The sequence below is a fragment of the Photinus pyralis genome, unplaced genomic scaffold, assembly GCF_008802855.1.
Source record: "Photinus pyralis isolate 1611_PpyrPB1 unplaced genomic scaffold, Ppyr1.3 Ppyr1.4_LG8, whole genome shotgun sequence".
In the NCBI taxonomy this organism is placed as follows: domain Eukaryota; kingdom Metazoa; phylum Arthropoda; class Insecta; order Coleoptera; family Lampyridae; genus Photinus; species Photinus pyralis.
In genome coordinates this window covers 5,298,994-5,315,957 of record NW_022170819.1, presented here as the reverse complement: position 1 = coordinate 5,315,957, position 16,964 = coordinate 5,298,994, and the positions used below count along the sequence as shown (strand labels likewise).

General features: G+C 38.3%; 2 protein-coding genes across 2 annotated transcripts; one reads left to right on the top strand and one right to left on the bottom strand.

The window, feature by feature from the left end:
* Window positions 1-2,522: 2,522 nt before the first annotated feature.
* On the bottom strand, window positions 2,523-11,261 carry LOC116177978 (pre-mRNA-splicing regulator female-lethal(2)D). The gene is made up of 4 exons (XM_031497181.1): window positions 10,386-11,261; window positions 10,093-10,280; window positions 9,766-9,890; window positions 2,523-3,320 (listed from the first exon to the last, which is right to left on the bottom strand). Exons 2-4 carry the CDS (start codon window positions 10,256-10,258, stop codon window positions 2,664-2,666), a joined length of 948 nt encoding a protein of 315 aa, XP_031353041.1. The 5' UTR covers window positions 10,259-10,280; window positions 10,386-11,261; the 3' UTR covers window positions 2,523-2,663.
* Window positions 11,262-14,618: 3,357 nt separating this feature from the next.
* Window positions 14,619-16,632, top strand: LOC116178182 (sialin). Its single transcript, XM_031497606.1, has 4 exons — window positions 14,619-14,711; window positions 14,952-15,008; window positions 15,059-15,955; window positions 16,004-16,632. The coding sequence occupies exons 2-4, from the start codon at window positions 14,954-14,956 to the stop codon at window positions 16,555-16,557; spliced, it is 1,506 nt and encodes a 501-aa protein (XP_031353466.1). The 5' UTR covers window positions 14,619-14,711; window positions 14,952-14,953; the 3' UTR covers window positions 16,558-16,632.
* The last annotated feature ends 332 nt before the right edge of the window (window positions 16,633-16,964 follow it).

Genomic DNA, 16,964 nt, shown 5'->3' with positions numbered 1-16,964 from the left:
TTTGAAAGCATCACGCCATCGTAGCCACTTACCATACAGTAGAGCACCTTTTTGTGTCTAAAAATATCTGGCACGCTCATTTAAAAAAAATGGGACGCGGAGCACGAAATAAATTGAATCAAATCGAAAAGTACTATGCCAGTTGTTACTGTTATATTCAAATCATCATGTCATAGATCTATATTTTTTTAGGTACTGTTTTTCTATACCATTGCGCCACCAGAATTTATTCACTACAATAAAAAACAATGTTCAAAAATAAAGATACCAGAAGTATAACGTTAAAATAGTTATTTACATAAAAAGTCAGGAAAATGACACATTACTGGCGAGGAAACATTGAAGTACTTTAACTTTCGAGTTAGATAATGACATTTTACTGATAATTTTGTATTACATTTTACCCGAAATCGTCTTTTAATATAAAATTTCAATTTTTATATAGAACTTTTGATTAATGTCAATCTGTCAGTGATGACAGGAGTCATTATAGACATTTGGAAATGTCAAAAATGCGGCCGGTAAAGTGACAAGCGGCAGGAAACGTAGTCTACTCTGCCTCTGTCATGGAAACTAAAATTTCCTGACAGAAAGTAGACATGAAAATGAAGGTTTCAGGACGATTTTGGATAAAAATATATTTAAGATATGTAGAAACAAACAGAAAACAAAAACATTTTCAATATATTTTGTCAAGTTTTAGGCACTATGCGCGACCGGAAGATATCAAGTGATCTAAACCAAATTATAACACGTTTTTACTCTATTTGAAGATGTAAAAAAAATATTACATTCTGAAAACCTCAAATTCAAAAAATGATCACAAAAATTAAATTTTTGTCAAGCTTTAAGGCCCATGCGCGACCAGAAGATATTAACCGATTTTGGTTGAGCTTTTGATAAGTCGCCAATTGTGACATGCAGTGCCTTTTTGCTCTGAGCTCTGAGGTGCACCACAAAAACAGTACTCCTTTCTGATCTGAGTCTGATCGAAAAAGTACGAATTGATTTGGATTCTACGCACCCAAATTAATAAGAAAACGTGTTTTCCCGAGAATTTTTAGTGTAGTCGATTTTTGGTAAAAAAGGAAGGTAATACACTGCCTTTTTTTGAGCCCCGAAGAAAAAATTGTCTCAGATCGACCCGGAAAAAAAGTTTTCTTATAGAAAATTACCATACAGTTTTTTTTTTAATTGCAGCTGATAATTAAAAGTAACAAAATATACAATCCACACGAGGTGCGTCGCCTATCATTGTATTTCAGCACTTTCATGCTACGACAAAAAATTCATTGTAAAACACTTCAATTAAAACAGAATTTTTTAACAACCTAACATCAACCCCAATTAGAGAAACGTGTTAATAATTTATGAATAGTGCAAGAAACTAAATACAGCACATACTTATAAATTTCCAACGGGCCATTATGATCTACAGGCCAGGTGGCAACCGCCACCCGCCCCCCGGGCCAGTCCGCCCCTGGGTATACAGAATGTTAATAAAAGTGGCCCTAAAATTCTACATTCATTTACATTTCCAACAAAAGCATGTACATAGTTGCAATTTGAAAAATTGAAGTTTTTGATAATTTTTAATTATTAAAAAAAATCGCAGCAGCCCTTGAAACTTTCAAGCCCACTCAAAATATTACAAATATTATATACAAAAGAGCACTCACTTATCTTGAGCAGTTTAAGAGATATGAATTTTTCAATTGACCTTTACACCATCAATGTTTAGAGAAAAATTGACATAAATGTCAAAATCTATGACAGTTGAATATCTAAACCTGCGTTGAATTCAGAATAAAATGGCGCATTTTGAGAAAATTGTATGTTTCTATTGAAAAAAAAACAAAATGGCGTCACTTCCGCTATTTAAGAAGCGGCGCAATTTTGAAATTGTTTTACTTCAATTCGCAATGGTCGATTATGGCTGTAAACCAAATTTCAAGTTTCTATTTCAACTGCAAGTTTCAAAACCTCCACCGAACGGTCTACGTAAATCTCCCTGTATAAAAATTAAATTAAAATTACAGCAAATGAAAGATAAAAAGGAAGTTTTCAATCAACTTCGGTCCTTTTACCCCTTAGCGAATGTCCCTCATATCTCGACGTGCCAGAGAGGTGCTCACTAAGAGAAAGTAGAAGGTTTGAACGAGTGCCCCTAAAATTTTTAATGTTCTGCACAATGTATGCCGTGAAGTAGAATAGGAAAAAATTAGCAATTGTTTATGATGCACTTACCTTTGGATGCCACAGCTATTCATTTAGTCTGGCTTCCAAACATACCACTTTTTTTATTATTCTGAAAAGTGGTTGGTAGGCAATAGCAAAAAGTAGGAATAATAGTTTTTATTATACATAAAAAGCATTAAAAAATTGTGATACCTTGTCATTTATATTGTTTTTCGACTACAGTAAAAAAAAATGTATTAAACTAAAAGTTATGTGAAAAGCCGACCCACAAAATTATGAGACACATAATTTTGAAGAGATAGGTATACTTTTAACAACTCACGGAAAATATGTACATAATTTAATTGTCAGTATATTTATACTTACATTTAGAATCACAAAATAGTAAGAAATTACGGTGGTTTTTTTTAGTAAAAAAAATGGCCACATTAAAAATTAAAAAAACGAATTAAATTAAAATCATTCTAATCTACATCTGACGACATGGCAACGTCACCATTTGAATTAATAACAAGAGTGTCATCTTCATTATAGTCAATACTAAGAACAGAGGACCTTCGCACTCGCTTAACACGAGTCCTTTCGCATTCAGATTCCGAGTCCGTCCGTTCTTGTTCACAAACACTGTCACCATTCGCCCTACCATTCTGTAATTTAAGTGTACTATTCTCCTTCTGTAACGCGGCCGCTGTGTCCTTCGCCTTGCGCAACTCCTGCTGCAAAAACAGTATCGTACTTTGCATACCCTCGACATCTTCGTCTAAGTCCGTCAGATACGAGTCCAACTCCTGCTGCGACTGCCTGACCTCCTCCGAGAACTTCTTCTGCAGCTCGAGCTCGCCCTCGAGCAGGGCGATGCGACCCGAGCTCGTCATCTTTCCGAGCTCCTCGTTCTCCTGATAGAGCAGGCGACACTTCGCCATCAGCCTCTTGCCCGTATTCGAGTCGGGCGTAAACTTCCACGCGGACAGTTCGTTTTGCGTGTCCTCGAGCCGTAGGCGCGTCGTCTGGAGTTCGTTACGTAACAACTGTAGGAAACTGTTAACGGCCGGATCTAAGAGCGTCGATCGCAACGAGGACGATGTCGGAATTTGAGCACTTTTTAGTTCGTTTACCTGACACTTTAAAGTAGAATGTTAATTTACAGCCCTTCGTACACCTACAGGTGCAGTGATTCAAATGTTCGTTAACACTTTCTATTACTAGTCCGAGCTACATGAAAGATTTTTGTTACGACTCCATAGCGAGTGACATTTTAAATCACAAATTAAACAATTTTTTGTTTCTCAAGTGTAGGCAAGTTGAACTGTGATCGTATCGTGTCCATGAGGAACTGAAATCTCAAGATCTACCGATTTTAAAATATTTTGGGAAACCACTTGACAAGAATATAACATTCAAAGACGGATCAAGTATACTACTTCTTGTCGAGTTTTTATATGGAGCAGCTGGAGACCTTATTTGCAGAAGCATTTTTAATGAAAGTTTGATGTCTTTAAATTGTCTCTTTTTTAGGAATTTGTTATAGCTTCACTAAATTTGCCTTCTTCTGGCAAGTGCTTCCAAAAAATTAGTGTTTTTGGCATTTATTTTTAAGTGGGCGGGGTTTCAGCCAAGGCTTGCTCTACCAACCTAAAGCACTGTACGTTTACCATATATCCATGGATGAACCCAGATTTGAACCAGAGGCCGTTAAGTGCTGCAGTCGGGCTTCTACTCCACACCCACCGCATTTTAGTACAATTCATGTTAAAAAACAGTTCAACAAATTTTGGGAATGTTTTCAAAACGTGAAGACAATTCTGGAAAAATAGTGCAACCATGATTTGAACATTTGTCTTTTCCTAATATTTACTCTCCCATGAAGTTTTTTTTAAATTACGTTCTTTAGAGGCGTAACTTATTTAAAACGGAACATTTTGGCCCCTTCACTTTTATATTTGAATCGATATTTATTGAACTAAATATTTAAATTTTTTTCTAAAATTGTTTCCTGTTACCCCTTGTATAAATAATTGAGAATGATTGTGCGTTACTAAATTTTTCTCGATTGTCTTAATGTTATCAATTTAAGAATTTTTTGAATTATTCGAATTTCTGTATTTTTTACAATTTCTCTGAATTTGAATTTTTATGTATGAAATCTCTGAATTGATATCCAAACATCCTGTATACCTTAACGTCAATTTTGTTGCATTCGTTTCCCTGATTACATTGTTGTATCACAACCTACGTTTGATTAAAATTTCGCCATGAACAAAAAATAAAAACTTTGTTTTGTAATTTTTAAATAGTAGGCCATGGATTCATGGAGATTTTATTTTGTTTATTGTATCCATGGTAACTAAGACTAATCAATAGAAGTTGCTGACCGTAGAAATACTCATTTCATAATTTTGAAAAATATGATATAATATACACCGTGTCCAGGATAAAGATGTCTACTATAGGTATAGGTATCTCTGCAACCATAGAAGATACGACGATCGTAAAATTAGGGGAAAGTTGCGCAACAGTTATTATCATGCTTTGAAGAAAACCAGAAAATTCTGATTACTGCCGAAGATATGCCAGAAAAGCCGAATTGCCGGTTCGGTTTGTATTTTTTTCTAATGTTATTTATTTATATGAGCCATAAAAAAGTACACTGCATTTTTTATTATGAATATAACGACATACGGCGCACACAAAAAAACAGAAGTTTGAAACTGTTGGTTTAAACAGGATGGAGTACCCGCGCACAACGCTCTAAGCGTGCGAGAATACCTATCGGACGAATTTTCCATTTTCCAGGAAATTTGCCACACGATTTGAATGTTGTGCGCGGGTACACCATCCTGTTGAAACCAACAGCGTTGCAAACTTTTGTTTTTTTGTGCCATACGTTGTTGTATTCGTAATAAAAAATACTACTTAATAGAGTGTGTACTTTTTTTACAGACCGTACAAAGAAATAAAGTAGGTGTCAGAAAAAAATAAAAACGAAATTGGAAAATTTCTGTTTTTCGGGAATATCTTAGAAAGTAATCGGAATTTTCTGGTTTTGTTGTAAAGTACGCTAATAACTCTTTAATTGCGCATCTTTTCTCTAATTTCACCATCGTCGTATCTGCTATGGTTTCGGAGATCCTCATGATAGACCTATCATATAACAAACTACAGGTTGTGATACATCAATGTAATCAGGAAAAAGAATGCAAAAAATTGACGTTAAGATATACAGGATGTTCCATTTAAAAAATACCAACTTTGGGACAAATCTCAGAAAAGATGGTTCAAACATTTTTTTCCCTACACCACTGGATTCAACGTAAAAATATCCAAAACAACAAACAAAACGCGTTCTTTTAATTGAAACACCAAAACGCATTGATAAAACATCCTGTATATGTAAAAATATTTGAAGGTGCTAAAGTTTACAAGTTACATCGTACTCTACTCACACATAGGAACCCCCCAGGTACCACATTCTTCCACAAAAGAGCTCAGTCTTCAAGACTCTCACGATAGTTTTTTGGAAAGAATACTTGTATCTTATGCTAAGTTCAGTGGTCCTTTCTCACAAATTATTTTGGGGAAGAATATCGTAACGGGGGGTCCCGAATACCCCCCAGCAAACACTACCATGGGTAAAGCAGAGCTTGAGAGTTCTTTCTATAATACCTCCCCTTGGCCTTTAAGACCGTCACAATATTTTTGTAGAAAGAACATTTGAATCTTCCTTTCCTGAGGAGCATTCGATACCCCACAAGATTGTGTTGCAAAAATTCAATAGTCTTTTCTCACAAATTATTTTGGTTCGATAATTATTTTTGCTCTACTCTTAGCACTCTCATGGTACTCTTTGGGAAAAGGTATTTGACTTTTTTGTATGCTGAGGGGCGGTACTACGTTCTCCCACAAAAACGCTTAGCTTTCAAGACTTTTAATTTTTGGAAAAATAACGCACTATTTATGTATACAAAGGAAAATAAGTTAAGGTATAAATAGCATGCGCACATCTGATGTTTAAAATATGCGATATATTTGCCTTTTACCAGAAAAATTTCAAAAAAATATCTGTATAAATAAGACAGTTGACATTGCGCAGTTTGCGCATATCTGTTTTTACAATATGCGACATGCTTGTTTTTGCTAGAATCATTTGTGGTTGAAATTTTAAAAAGCATCCCATAAATAAAAGTTGACTTTGCTCAGTTTGCACAAGCGAAAAATTAATCGTCAAGATTTTTCTTGGTTAAGGTGCCACACCTATGAGCTACCGAACGTGAAAAGAACGAACTAAATATCTTGCAAACTGTAGAAGTAGTTATGGCCTCGGACGGACGGACGGAGAAAGTGGTGATAATAGCGCCTTCCAACAGGAGTTGGAAAATGCGCTAAAAATATTTTAAAAAAATGATAAACGCGTTGTTTCAATTTAAACACCAAAATTAACATCCAAAACGCATTGCTGAAACACCCTGTATGACTAAAAATATTTGAAGGTGCTAAAGTTTATAAGTTACATGGTACTCAAATCCAAATAGAGATTCCCCCCCCATTTACTGAGTTCTCCCACAAGAGCTCAGTCTTAATTATTTTGGGAAAAAATATAGTACCGAGAGTCTGGGAAGTGTGGAATACCCCCCAGCAAATACTACCATCAGTAAAGGAGGACTTGAGGGTCTATAACACCCCCCCAACGCTTCGTTACTATCTTTCCCATAGCCTTCAGGACTGACACGATATTTTTTGAGAAAGGACAGTCGATCTTGCTGTCCTGAGGAGCATTCGATACCCCACAGGATCGTGTTGCTAAGTTTGATCTGTCGTTTCTCGCAAAATATGGTACAAGTGCTAATGAGAAGCGTTTTTAGGGGAGCACGTAGTACCGGAATACTCTCCAGCAGTGTGATCAGCAAAGGAGTTTTCCCAACAGTATTACTATACAGGGCGTTCCAAACTCAGCGAACTGCTGAAAAGTATTCGACTTTTCGTATGCTCCCAGAAGCCAAAACTACCTACCAGAAACAAGCTTAGCCTTCAATATTAATAACTTAGGACAATCGAATGATCAGTACTTCCCGAAAGGTCACTTAAAGGACTATTTATGTGTATAAAGAAAAATCAGTTATGGCATAAATACTGTTATAAGAAACTTTTCTGCGCATGCGCACACCTGATGTTTAAAATTGCGAAATGTTTGCCTTTACTAGAAGCATACGTGCTTAAAATTTAAAAAAATATCTCTATAAATAAGAAAGTTGACATTTTTGCGCATGCGCACAACTGATTTTTTCAATATGCGATATGCTTGTCTTTACTAGAAGCATCTGTGATTGAAATTTTAAAGAAATATCTCTATAAATAAGAAAGTTGACATTTTTGCGCATGCGCACAACTGATTTTTACAATATGCGATATGCTTGTCTTTACTAGAAGCATCTGTGATTGAAATTTTAAAGAAATATCTCGATAAATAATGATCTTGCGCAGTCTGCGCATGCGCACACCACATCTTTAAAATATGCGATATGTTTCCCTTTACTAGAAACCTCGCCACACGTAAAACTCTTCGCACCTGGTCGGTTTTTTTCCGATCCGGTTCAGTCAGCGCCGAGTAGAATCGCAAACGAGAACGCGTTTTTACGATGTAGGTTCTGTATCGCGGCGTCGTCTACTTCACAAACAAAGGCAAAGTAAGTCGACATTGCGCATGCGCACACTTGATGTTCAAAATATTATTATTATTATTATTCCTCTCTTGTTTTGGGCCCTCAACAGACATGCACCCAATTACAGAGTGACGCGCATAATGCTATTTAGAGGTGCCTCTGCAGAAGCTCTTAAGTTGGTCTATACTACTCCGGTATTTACCTTACGAATTAGGAAAACTGCAGGCAAACCTAATTCGGAGTAGCCGGTAGAATGCTCGGAACTGGTCTAAGGTAATTTCCATCTCCGCCACAGATGAAAAATTTACCTCAACCCAGGTTCGAACACCCGACCTCCGGATTTATAACCCAATGCTCTACCAGTGAGCTATAAATATGCGATATGTTTGTCTTTAGTAGAAGCATCTGCGGTCAACATGTCAAAAAATATCTATATACAAGAAAGTTGACTTAGCGCATGTGCAAATTAATCGTCAGGACTTTTTTGGCTCAAATGCCAAAGCTATAAGCTACCGAATGCAAAAAGAACAAACTAAATATTTTGAAAACTGTAGTACCTAGTAGTTAAGGCTTCGGATGGACGGACGTACGGAAAAAGTGGTCATAATACCGCCCTCCAACATGAACCAAAAGATTTTTAATTGTGTAACACAAACTTGGTGCTTTTCTTATGGAACATGCCACATTTTATTGGTTTTGGTAGTGTAAGATAAACCTTGATGTTTTGGATCAATAAATGAGAGAAACTGTTTCAAATCCATATTCGAGCAGGGATTTTCGGTTAAGCGGGTTGGTAGAGCCTTGGCTGAAACTGCAAAATAAAGAGAGATTGCCAAGTAAGTGGTAGTCACCGCACTTGCGCGTATTTTTACTCGTGACTTTTGACACTTATAACACCAATATTTAATACGATTATACTAAACCCATTTTTTAACTCTCCTACTCACATGGTTGGACGTAATGAAAAAAACGCATAAAACAGGGTACCCAAGCTTTGTTAAACAAATGAATCATTTTTTTGAAATGATCAATCTACCTATCGAATTCAAAATTGTTTTGCAGTTTGCTTTACTTCAATGACCACACCTTTACCCAACAATATTACTATACAGAAGGTCCCAGAGCAGGTGGGATTGAATCGATCACTTTGTTGAAGTGTAAAAAAAAACACCTGTTCTGTCTGTCGTTATAAAAGTTTAAAGTTATGACCTTTTTTGAAAAAATCAAAAATAATGTCACATGAAGAAAAACCGCAATTTTCTATGTGGTCTCAGTGCTGAGATCTAAATCATCAGACGGATGCTCGCTACAGACACAACATCTTGCCCAGATAGTAGCAACAGAAATTAAACTGTAACGGTATGCATCAAAGCAAGATACTGTGATTGTAGATGCCTTTATCATATCAAAGATAATTAACAATGTAGCAGACCAATTTAGAGACATCAAAATTAAGTATGGCCATTTCCAAAAATGCTCCCAGCAATTTTTTTTAGTGACCCATGGTCACGATAGTCCATTGGCTTAATATAATTAAGCAAGTGTAAAGTATTGTATTTCACATAATGCCCCACCTATGCCTTGTTCTCGTAACATACGAACAAGCTGAGCTTTGACACCCCAGCACTAGATATAACAATGGAATTACTAACAATTACAGTCAGATACACAGCGAATGTCCGTCTGTAGAGCACACCATGCCACCAAGTGGACAAGTTACAAACTTATTTTAAGCACTACCTTCCTTCAAGTGATAAAGTGTCAAAAAGTCGCTACCAAGAGACTGATTCTCTAAAAGTACCCAAGTCGTTTTAAAAATTTTTCTTTTCACACACTAAACTGTAAAGATAAACCACTTTCGGTCGTGAACATTTGAACCACTCCACCGCTTTCTGAAGCGTTTACTAACCACTAAGTCCTGCGACTCCTGTTCTTTGGCGGCGAGCCGCCGCACCAGCACCTTTTCGCGTTGCTGAGATTCGGACAGCTGCAGTTGGGCCTTCTCGAGCGTCTGACGTAGATCTGCAATATCGCCTGCAATCACGAGCGCATTAGCACTTCCGCACTTCACTAAAATAGGCACCGCACTCCACGGCATAAAAATTACCCTACACTCGTTTCACCAACAACTAACTTAACCAACATTAAATATAAATGACAACACGAATTTGCTACTCTCAAGTATAGTCATAGTAAAAGTCAAAATATTCCACAAATTCGTGGATAGAGTATCTACCTTCCTGTTGGCCCAACTTCTCCTCGAGACCGCTCACGTAAATATCTTGACGTTTCCAACGGTCGACCAATTCGTTTTGTGCGAGACCGCTCAGCTCGGTCTCGGACAGGACCACCCTCTGCTTCCCGCCGCCATCCGGACTTTTCGGCCCTTCCTGTTCGGTCATTTCCACGACCTGAAATCACCACCTAAAACATACGCCTTTAATAATTTGTGCGTTAGGGAAGTCAACAAACGGCCATTAAACGCCTACAACTTCGCACTCGCGGTGCATCCCCCAAGACGATACTTACTGCTCGCTTGTGACTGTTGAAACTTAAAGCACGTACGAAAACAAACCGGTTAACGTTCTTTTCAACATAAATACGATCGATTTGTTACACATTTAAGTGGATTTTTTCATAAATTAAGACCACTACGTTTGCGATTTGTTGAACATGACAACTGATTCGTTCGTTTCGGTCGGTAATGTAACGAGCTGTCCTCTTAGTCCACGCAATTGTTCATAGACGACGCCATTGCGTCCAGGACTTACTTTCGAAATTATTACCGCTTAAAGTTCAAATTTTACTATACAGGGTGTTAGTTCGGAAATACACAAAAGCCCAGAAGGGACTCTTGGTAGCGCAGAGAAAATAAGATGCGTGTTGTTAGTTAGAAGTATATTATTTAAACAAAATACATTAGATAACTACATACGAGGAACGGTTTACTGTAAATTTACATGTGCGGAACCTTTGTGGGAATTTGCAGACTTTTACACAACTTTTTGGGAATTTATATATCTCACACAACAACTTACTTCCCGCATTCGTCCCGTTCCAGCGGTAAAAGATAATTCTGTTATTCAAAAAATGCAAAATGCATTGAGGAAGTATTTAAAATGTAAAACGGTTTTTGTGCGATTATTTAAAATGCAAAATAGCTGATTTATTGGAAAGCTTCAAGCAGGAAGTCATTATGTAACTCGGAAGATAGAAATTAATTTATAGAAGAATTGTCGAGCAAAAATGATTTGGTACCAAACGCATTTTTATTCCATCACTTCTGATATTATCCCCATTGATCTATTAGTAGCAAATTTAGTTTTGCTCGGGGTCCAAATCAATTCAAAGTGGGTAATGCCGACACCACACCCTCTATAGGATCATGTTATAGGGTCTGTTTGCTTTCTAGAGCTTTGTAAAGCAACTAAAAAGACTATGGAAAAGGCAGGGAGTCCTTTTTCATAGTCTTTTTAGTTGCTTTACAAAGCTCTAGAAAGTTTATTGACTGGGAGACTAGTAAATACTTTGATTTTTAAATATGCCTCTTCCAAAAACTCGCAAAAAGGTTCTGAGAATCTTGGACTAACCTAAAAATACCTAACAAGTTCAAGAAGAACCGTAGAAAAGTGTAGAAAAGCAATATCATCCACTACAAAGACCCCATAAAGCTCTGGTAAAACCCTGGAACGCCTCAGAGTGCCCTCCAGTGGTTTCTATAGAGCATCCTAGAAGTTTAACAAACTCCGAGAAGCGCCAAAAAACTTCTTGTGTTGGAAGTGCGTTGACCGTCATAGAAAACGCCTAAAAAAGTGACCGAAACACTCCTGGAAAGACGCCCTGCTTCTTTGTAAGGAAGAGTAAAAGAGCAATACCAGGCCTGCGGGTGTCCAATGATGAGCTCCAAGATTGGGCTACTAGTTCAAAAGTTACAGCCCTTTGAATTTTCTTTCGAAATTGGTTCCTTTTCTAGTCTATAACTTTTGATTGAGAAGTCTGATCGAAAAAGTACGACTTGTTTTGGATTCTACGCACCAAAATTAATAAGAAAAAGTGTTTTCCCGAGCAATTTTGGTGCAGCCGATTTTTGGAAAAAAAGAAGGTTATACACTGCCTTTTTTTTGCCCCGAAAAAAAAATTGTCTCAGATCGACCAGGAAAACAATTTTTTCTTATAGAACGTGGCCTGTAGAATCCATAATTTCAAACAGTTCCAAGATTGGGCTACTAGTGCAAAAGTTACAGCTCTTTGAATTTTCTTTCGAAATTGGACTTTTGATTGAGAAGTCTGATCGAAAAAGTACGAATTGTTTTGGATTCTACGCACCAAAATTAATAAGAAAAAGTGTTTTCCCGAGCTTGGTCCATTTTGCCCCGAAAAAAAAAAGATATTTTCTTATAGAACGTGGCCTGTAGAAACAGTTCCAAGATTGGGCTACTAGTGCAAAAGTTACAGCTCTTTGTCGAAACTAGTCGTATAACTTTTGATTGAGAAGTCTGATCGAAAAAGTACGAATTGTTTTGGATTCTACGCACCAAAATTAATAAGAAAAAGTGTTTTCCCGAGAAATTTTGGTGCAGTCGATTTTTGGAAAAAAGGAAGGTTATACACTGCCTTTTTTTGCCCCGAAAAAAAAATTGTCTCAGATCGTCCCGGAAAAAAATTTTCTTATAGAATGTGGCCTGTAGAATCCATAATTTCAAACAGTTCCAAGATTGGGCTACCAGTTCAAAAGTTACAGCCCTTTGAATTTTCTTTCGAAATTGGTTTCTAGTCTATAACTTTTGATTGAGAAGTCTGATCGAAAAAGTACGACTTGTTTTGGATTCTACGCACCAAAATTAATAAGAAAAAGTGTTTTCCCGAGAAATTTTGGTGCAGTCGATTTTTTGAAAAAAGGAAGGTTATACACTGCCTTTTTTTTGCCCCGAAAAAAAAATTGTCTCAGATCGACCCGGAAAAAAATTTTCTTATAGAACGTGGCCTGTAGTTCCAAGATTGGGCTACTAGTTCAAAAGTTACAGCCCTTTGAGCAATACAAGGGTGTCCAATGATGAGCTCCCGTCCTTGTAATTAAAAGCTCACCTTGCAATTAACGGAGCGGTAGGAATTACAGTGCAAGAAAAAAACAAAAGTTTTCGTAAGGAAACACCATGTTTCCTTACGAAAATAGGGATCGCGTTCCTGTGACTCAAAATTAAAAAAATATTATCAAAGCATATTTTCTGCAGTACTTTTCATTATATTTACTCCCAGCGGCTTCAAAATGAACCAATGCGGTTCTGAATTAAACTGAAATCTGCGGTTTTCGAAAAATCCGGCTTCCAAAAACCACAAATAGGGACACAAAAAGCAAACTTAAGCTCGTAATACTGGAGTTCTTTCCGCATTTGCATCAATTTTTTTTTAGATTGGTCTAGGCCCTACGGTTAGAGTGTCCAGGTGGGCATAACATACAAAAATTTATTTTAGGTGCCAAAATATGGGTGTAAGAGAATGAAACTAATATAAATTCGGTAGCATGTATTTTTTGACATGTAGGTAACAGTTTACACGATGTAGTATCCAATGTAAGAAGGGCCGATTTTTTTAAATACCGGAAGAATGGAAGGGATTTGGCGTAGCAAATATATGCTTTTGGGTCCCATATGACTGAGATGAATCAAACAATTGCTGAGATTTTTGACCAAGGAGAAAACCGTTCAAAACCCCCTCTCCAAGATTGAAATGTTCATGTTTCTGAACTGTTCTAAACCTAGTTCTTCCTTACTAACTCCTTCTACCAACAATCCTCGAAGTTGCTGGCCGAACTGCAGTTGTTTAGTCGCCTCTTACGACACGCAGTGCTCTCTGCGGTAGAAGTATTCTTTTCCGCTCCTACACGGATGAGTAGATAACAAACGCAATACAACGCTACAGAGGCAGCAACTATCGCAGCGCGTCGACACACCTCCAAGCAATAAAAATTTTAAAAATTCAAAAAGTGGGGGCCAGTAGGGCCTACCCGAGTTTCCATTAGATCAATCATAATTTGCCAAACTTCCACCTACCCGGAGACGTACATCCTTCACGTAGGTAGGTACTTTCAGGTTCAGGTGTGGAGTCATGGTGTTATGACGCAGTACCTATCGTTGCCACTGGGATCATCCCTACCAAAATGACACTCCCTGCAGCTCCACATGACATAATAAAGATTCTGTCACGTAAATGCGCTCACCACATATACCTAGCTACCTATGAGAGGAGGTTGCTGAAGGTGAGTAGAAAGGGGAGCGGTATAAAAATAACACATATCCACAATCAAGAATCAATCATTCAATCAATTTTTGACCTTTCATACAAGTAGAAGTAGAGTGGATCTGAAATGTCACTTTATTGTGAGTACTTAGTCCAGATTAGCTCCTTGAATCGTTTTTTTGTATTGCAGTTTTATTTAAACTGGATCTCAGTATATGACTCAAGGCTCTAAGATAATTGTGAATGTTGAAATATTAACCTTTTGCAAAACCAAGACATCGCGTGCTCGAAGCGCAATTAATAGGAATATTGGGAATCATTGAAAGCGAGAACCAACCAAAAAACAGCTCTCGAGTTTTCACTTTTCAAATTGTACGGTAAATTTTTTGCGCGCGATATTAATGACGCGCCTCGAATGATGGACGGGCTACCAGTTTTTTTTGTAAATTTAAAATTCCTACCACTTTTAAGCAAGAAAACGAAGACAAGGTGATGACGCATGTGCGCAAACTTAATCTACAGTAAATGAATCTTAGAGTAACCGCCAGTCCGACTTGATTTTTGCTTTAAGTTACTTCGACGGACGTTCATTGCGAGTGTCAGGATTAGCATAAGGCGGTAAGTCACGGAGGTGACCAAACTTCGGCGCGTTTTTTTTTTCAAATTGTTCACTATTAACACACCAGTCACTAACCTAAGCCTTCTCATTTCAAATTAAGAAAAGACCATCAAACAGGTTCTACCACATATTTGCCAAGGCTATTCTCGTAAACTGACCTTTTTTTTTGCAAATGTTGCCGCTTGGTCATTATGTAACTGGTTGAGTTTTCTTCGATCTAACGATTGGAAAATTTGCAGAAATGGCATCAGCAGCGCTCGAGGGTGGTAAACCAACAATCAGGCGAAGCCTTACAAGTAAGTGCATCTAGCGCAACTTCTCGCGGTGTAACCTCAGCCTCTTTTAGATCTACTAACATGCCGGCAAGTACTGCACATAATGGTAATGACAGGATTTATGTTTAACTACATGCTGCGGGTTAACATAACAATAGCCTTGGTGGATATGGTCGAGAAGAGCAATACTACGATCAACGGTACTACCGCAAACGCGACAAATTTCACTGAAACTCGTAGTGGCGGTACGAAATTTGATTGGGATAAACACGCAACTGGTCAAATAATCGGCAGTTTCTTTTGGGGCTACATCCTAACTGAGCTGCCGGGTGGACGCTTATCCGAAGTGATCGGGGCACGTAAGGTGCTCGGCTTTGGAATGGGACTGGCGAGCGTTATAACTCTTTTCACGCCACTGCTGTGCAATGGCGGGTATGTTGTAGTATCGGTATTTCGTGCACTGGTAGGATTTTGTTTAGGCGCCTCGTTTCCCGCTTTGCCGCCTTTAGGTGCGAAGTGGATTCCGCCGTTAGAAAGGTCGAAATTTATGGCGCACCTAATGGCGTCCGCGCTAGGGGCGGCGATTACTATGCCGATATGCGGATTTTTGATCAATTCGTTAGGTTGGGAAAGCGTCTTTTACGTGACGGGAAGCGTCGGACTGGCGTGGACTTTCGTGTGGTTTGCGCTGGTCTACGATTCACCCGCCCAGCATCCCAGGATAAGTGACGAGGAGAGGCACGAGATTGAAACCAAAATCAAAGAGGCACAAGGCTCGGGAATGAAACCGAAGCACATACCCTGGAGAAGCTTTTTTACCTCCATGCCCGTTTGGGCAATCGCCTTAACGCATGGCTGCTCGGTTTACTGCTATTTCACGCTCGTCAATCAACTTCCGTTGTTCATGAAGGAAGTTTACAACGTGAGCATTCAGAAGAACGGTTTTTTCTCCAGTTTGCCCTATTGCGGTATGTAAGTACTCAAATGGGAAGTGTTAATTAGATCAAAACTTGTAGGAAAATATGCCATGGCGGTCTTATCGAGTTGGACAGCGGATCGTCTGAGAAAAACCGGAAAATACTCCACCACCTCCATACGTAAATCATTCACCCTATTTGCGCTACTGGCACCAGCACTCTTCATGGCGATAGAAGCAATCTGGCACGTAAACGAGAACTTTAGCATTGCCATATTCACACTGACGCTCTTTTGCAACGGAGGGGTCGTCGGGGGTTACTTTTCGAGCCCGTTAGACATCGCCCCCAATTTTTCGGGTACCATCATGGGATTGGCCAACACCCTTTCGTCGCTAGGTGGCTGGATTTCGGCAACCGTCGTGGCCGAAATCACAGAAAAAAATGGCACGATCGAGCAATGGACGTACATCTTTTGGATGCTGGTGGTGATTTACATCTGCGCCGCGATCATTTTCACGATATTCGGCTCTGGGGAGTTACAACCATGGAATTCGGTACAACGACAACCGAGCATTACCGACGCGAAGATCACCGAAATGCAGCCTCTCCAAAATGCAGTTATAATAAACGCTAAAGCGGATGAAAAAATGTGATATATTTAGCGCAATGAATTAATTAGTTAAATGTAACTCCCTAATAACGTAAAGCAATAAATTTTTTACTCAGGACTAGGACAAGGTTATTTTAGTGAGGCTGCGGCCATGGTATCAATATTAAACATGTAAATAAATTAAGTAATCGTATATTATCTATTAATTACAGTAGTCAAAAGTTTTTTCTGCACCCATCCTGATATTTTTTCTTAACCTTGGTCTTGGACTTTCCATACCTTGGGAGCCACCGAACCGTAGGTAATTGTGGCCGTAATAGGCACACACCTCTCTCTCCCAGCCAATAGTACTGTAGATTATTTTTAGACTCTCCATTTGCATAATACACCAAATATCAATGGGTGCAGACAATCTTGCGACCTCATAATCTTTCCATATAATTATAACAC

Coding starts and splice junctions, on each gene's coding strand:
- LOC116177978 (XM_031497181.1), bottom strand. CDS start 10,258: ATGACCGAACAGGAAGGGCCGAAAAGTCCGGATGGCGGCGGGAAGCAG. Junction 9,891..10,092: donor GAAGTTGGGCCAACAGGAAG/GTAGATACTCTA, acceptor TCGTGATTGCAG/GCGATATTGCAGATCTACGT. Junction 3,321..9,765: donor AGGAGTCGCAGGACTTAGTG/GTTAGTAAACGC, acceptor TCTACTTTAAAG/TGTCAGGTAAACGAACTAAA.
- LOC116178182 (XM_031497606.1), top strand. CDS start 14,954: ATGGCATCAGCAGCGCTCGAGGGTGGTAAACCAACAATCAGGCGAAGC. Junction 15,009..15,058: donor AATCAGGCGAAGCCTTACAA/GTAAGTGCATCT, acceptor AGCCTCTTTTAG/ATCTACTAACATGCCGGCAA. Junction 15,956..16,003: donor CTCCAGTTTGCCCTATTGCG/GTATGTAAGTAC, acceptor CAAAACTTGTAG/GAAAATATGCCATGGCGGTC.